Source organism: Gymnogyps californianus, chromosome 3 (genome assembly GCF_018139145.2).
Source record: "Gymnogyps californianus isolate 813 chromosome 3, ASM1813914v2, whole genome shotgun sequence".
Lineage (NCBI taxonomy): Eukaryota > Metazoa > Chordata > Aves > Accipitriformes > Cathartidae > Gymnogyps > Gymnogyps californianus.
The window spans coordinates 83,681,815-83,685,979 of record NC_059473.1 but is presented as its reverse complement, the minus strand read 5'-3'; the positions used below and the strand labels follow the sequence as shown (position 1 = coordinate 83,685,979).

Sequence of the window (4,165 nt, the reverse complement as noted above, 5' to 3'; positions counted from 1 at the left end):
TAACAATCACTGTCAAACAACCGCAGCTTCACACTACTGACCGATGCTCCCCACACACATAGATGGCACTGGGTCGAATGCGCCGCCTTGTATGGCCAGGTAGCTGTGGGAAAAACTTGAAGTATTTGGGCATCAAGTCCAAGCATGCATCATGAAACTTCTTAATCCTCCAGTAGTATATCAGTGGGTTCAGTGCAGACTTGAGGTAGCAGAGCCAAAGGAGCCAAGTGCTTATCTCAAAAAAGTTGTGCTTGTAGTAGAAGTGGCTGTTGAATGTGGCAATAAGGCTGTAAGTGGTGAAGGGTGCCCAACAGACTATGAAGACAAGGAACAAAATCAAGATGGTTGTGAAGGCACGAGTTTTAAAGCTCATATCAATATTCATCTGAAAAGGTCTCTGTAAGCTCATGAGACCAAGTTTGCTGGCCTGGCTGAGGCATATGCTATCAGGGTGGCTATGGATACGAACTGCATTGTGGCGGACGGTGTTGAGTATGCCCATAAAAGAATACAGCATTACCAGGAACGGAATAAAAAAAGAAATTAGCAAGATAACTATCACGTAGGAGCGGTAACCTGGGCTTGTAGAGTAGCCAAAAACACACTGAGGTGCTCTCGAGGGTATCTGCAGATTAGGATTCCCTACTGATAACGGAAAAGCAACAACAAAGGATGCCGCCCAAGAAATCACAATGAGAATCTTTGCACGGTAAGGGTTCAGTTTATCTTGCCTCTGAACTATGATAAGGAATCGGTCAATACTAATAATAAGAAGAATGGCTACCCCCTCTATGACAAAAAGCCAGAAGAACATGGCAGAGACTCTGCAGAATATATCCCCAAAAATCCACTGAGTGGTAATGATTGTTATCAGAGCAAAAGGCATGTTCAGCACTGCCAGCAGCATGTCTGCAAAAGCCAGGCTTGCTAAGAGGATGTTAATTGCAGATCGCATAGCTGCCTTCTGGTAGACCATGAGGCAGACAACAAAGTTTCCAAGGAAAGAAACCAATAGGATAAATATCATAGCAGCAGAAAGAATTATCTGAAGTGGCAAACTCAAGCTCCTGAAAACTTCTTGCGATGGCAGGACAGCTGTAGTGTTTACCAGAAAAGTACTTCTCTCAGTGGTGAGCACGGCACCTGAACTATATCTCAATGGCTGTGTTGTGCCACTACGAAGCAAGAACTGGGGAGTGGTAAAATTCGTATAGGCATTTTCATAAACAATAAAAGTAGCATTTGAGGTCCCAGAGTGGGCCAGCGTCAACATTGCTGAGAAAACCATTGCTTCAGGAGAAATGAAAGCAGAACCAAAGGTCTTCAAGGCATTTCATCTTGTTCAGGCAGTATCTTATTCCTGGTCATTTAACAAATCAAAATTCAATGTCTGAAAGCATCAAAGTTCTTAAATTCATGTCAGTATTTCCATCTGAAAAAGAAGAAAGAAATTTAAAGAAGCAAAGTAAGACTCTCTGAAACCAACGGGAACCAAACGATTGCTCCGCTTTCCTTAATGACAAAAGGATCCTTAATACGTACTTACACTTTAGGTCGACACAATTTACTTAAGCACCAGTCACAGGAGTCTCATAATATTTAGTCTTTTTCTTATAGATCCTGCTCCTGTAGTCTTGCCGATACTGTACAATACCCTCACTCATCAAGCTTTTTTCTACTATAACCAGGACTGGAAAACTTTTGTGTTTGAAAACAAACTTTACTGATTAAGTCTGAATAAATCAAATCAGTATCTTTATTTAAATCTCATAATTTTTAAACTAACTTCATGATTTTGTTTTGAAATTGCCTACAGCTGGAAACTTTATAACATTTCCAAATAGTTTAAATAGTATCAGTATTGCCTCTCTGCCTGTTTGGTAAGCACTGAAAAGCCCACCTATCTGAGCTATCCTACATAATACAGAATCCTTGGTTCCATGTCAGTTATCAGCAGCAGATGCCTCAGCGAAAACATGTAAAACATCCTAACCTGTTATTAATTATTAAATAACTTGTCCACAGGATTAAAATATTTCTCGATTTGTTTCATTTAGTGACTGACTCACATCAAGGTGCAGGAAACTAACTCTTCTTCAGTCACTACAACCCTTCACCCTGCAGCAAGCTTTCCTGTTTTCACTGGTCTAGACATGTCTCTGTTAATTCACCTTGGTATCCCACATAATTTTACTGTGCGCGCCCTCTTTTTCCTTGTAAATCTAATCCTTAGACATTCTGCTGAGCTCCCTCCCTCATCGTTATGCTGATACAGTGCAACATTTCCTTTTATAGTTTACGTGTACTGTCTTGTTGTACTATTATAATGTGTATTGTATTACTACATGTACTGTTCTTAAAGACAAAATGCAAAGGAGATGAGAGTTGTCTCCCCTTTTTAGTGCTAGCTCTTCATAGAACTCCTCCCCTCTATCTTGGACTATTAAATTAAACGCTCCCAGAGTACTCTGGCATCTCATCAAGCTGGAAACCAGGATTCTATGTCCTTTTAAAAAACAGATCACCATAGCCAGAAACATAAAGTAGGATTCACCTCATTCATTCTGGATGACTGTAATAGTCACTTCAGGCTGTTTTCATGTTTTTAGTCAGAAGAGGGATATAGGCATCTTCAGAGGGCAGCCTATCTCCTCCATCTCTGCACATGGTGACAAGCTTGTGCTACTGACTCGAGAAGCTTACGTCTGGTAACACAAATCCTGCCCGCATTATTTATGTGGTTTCTGTTTGGTATCAACATTGGCCAAAAGTCAAGGGAGGAAGGAATGCTTTTACGAATTTACACAAGGACCACATGCTTCATGGAGAATCAAAAGTTTACTCTTCCCTGAATAATACTTCACCAACAAAGAAATTAACTGTAAGACAACAAAGTCTAACCTACGTCCTCAGTTTGGACTTCTAGTGATCCGAATGCAAGCCTGCTCATGCTGCTGCCAAGGATTCATCACCTGCTCTTCTCACTCCATAGCAAAGCTATTCCCTTCCTATCTGCAAGCTCAATATCACTAGATGATTCCCAGGGCCAGACCGCCTTCAGCATTTTTTCTAAGACAAATGGTTAACCTCGCTGTCTCCTTTAATTTTCAATGGTATCATGAAGGGTTATTATTATAAACATCCTAATTTCATTGAGTCTGTGGTGAGTTGACCCTGGCTGGATGCCAGGTGCCCACCAAAGCTGCTCTACCACTCCCCCTCCTCAGCTAGACAGGGGAGAGAAAATATAACAAAAGGCTTGTGGGTTGAGATAAGGACAGGGAAAGACTGCTCACCAATTACTGTCATGGGCAAAACAGACTCGACTTGGGGAAATTAGCTTAAGGTATTACCAGTCAAATCAGAGCAGGATAATGAGAAAATAAAACCAAATCTTAAAACACCTTCCCCCCACCCCTCCCCTCTTCCCGGGCTTAACTTTACTCCCGATTTTCTCTACCTCCTCCCCCCAGGCAGGGCAGGGGGATGGGGAACGGGGGTTGCAGTCAGTTCATCACACGTTGTCTCTGACGTTCCTTCCTCCTCAGGGGGAGGACTCCTCACACTCTTCCCCTGCTCCAGTGTGGGGTCCCTCCCACAGGAGACAGTCCTCCACGAACTTCTCCAACGTGAGTCCTTCCCATGGGCTGCAGTGCTTCACGAACTGCTCCAGCGTGGGTCCCTTCCACAGGGTGCAGTCCTTCAGGAACAGACTGCTCCAGAGTGGGTGCCCCACAGGGTCACAAGTCCTGCCAGCAAACCTGCTCCAGCATGGGCTCATCGCTCCACAGGTCCTGCCAGGAGCCTGCTCCAGCACAGGCTTCCCACAGGGTCACAGCCTCCTTCGGGCATCCACCTGTTCTGGTGTGGGGTCCTCCATAGGCTGCAGGTGGATATCTGCTCCACCGTGGACCTCCATGGGCTGCAGGGGAATCTCTGCTCCGGCGCCTGGAGCACCTCCTCCCCTTCATTCTTCACTGACCTTGGGGTCCGCAGAGTTGTTTCTCTCACATATTCTCACTCCTCTCTCCAGCTGCAGTTCTCTTGTGTAGTTTTTTTCCCCTTCTTAAATATGTCATCACAGAGGCACTACCACCATCACTGATGGGCTCGGCCTTGGCCAGCAGCAGGTCCATCTTGGAGCCGACTGGCATTGGCTCTATTG

At 44.3% G+C, this 4,165-nt stretch overlaps 1 protein-coding gene across 1 annotated transcript; it reads right to left on the bottom strand.

The window, feature by feature from the left end:
* GPR63 (G protein-coupled receptor 63) lies at positions 1 to 1,313 on the bottom strand. The gene has a single exon (XM_050894655.1). The coding sequence runs from the start codon at positions 1,286 to 1,288 to the stop codon at positions 29 to 31; it is 1,260 nt and encodes a 419-aa protein (XP_050750612.1). The 5' UTR covers positions 1,289 to 1,313; the 3' UTR covers positions 1 to 28.
* Between the last annotated feature and the right edge of the window lie 2,852 nt (positions 1,314 to 4,165).

What these genes read in the sequence shown, in the direction of transcription:
- GPR63 (XM_050894655.1), bottom strand. Translation starts at nt 1,288, where the DNA reads ATGGTTTTCTCAGCAATGTTGACGCTGGCCCACTCTGGGACCTCAAAT.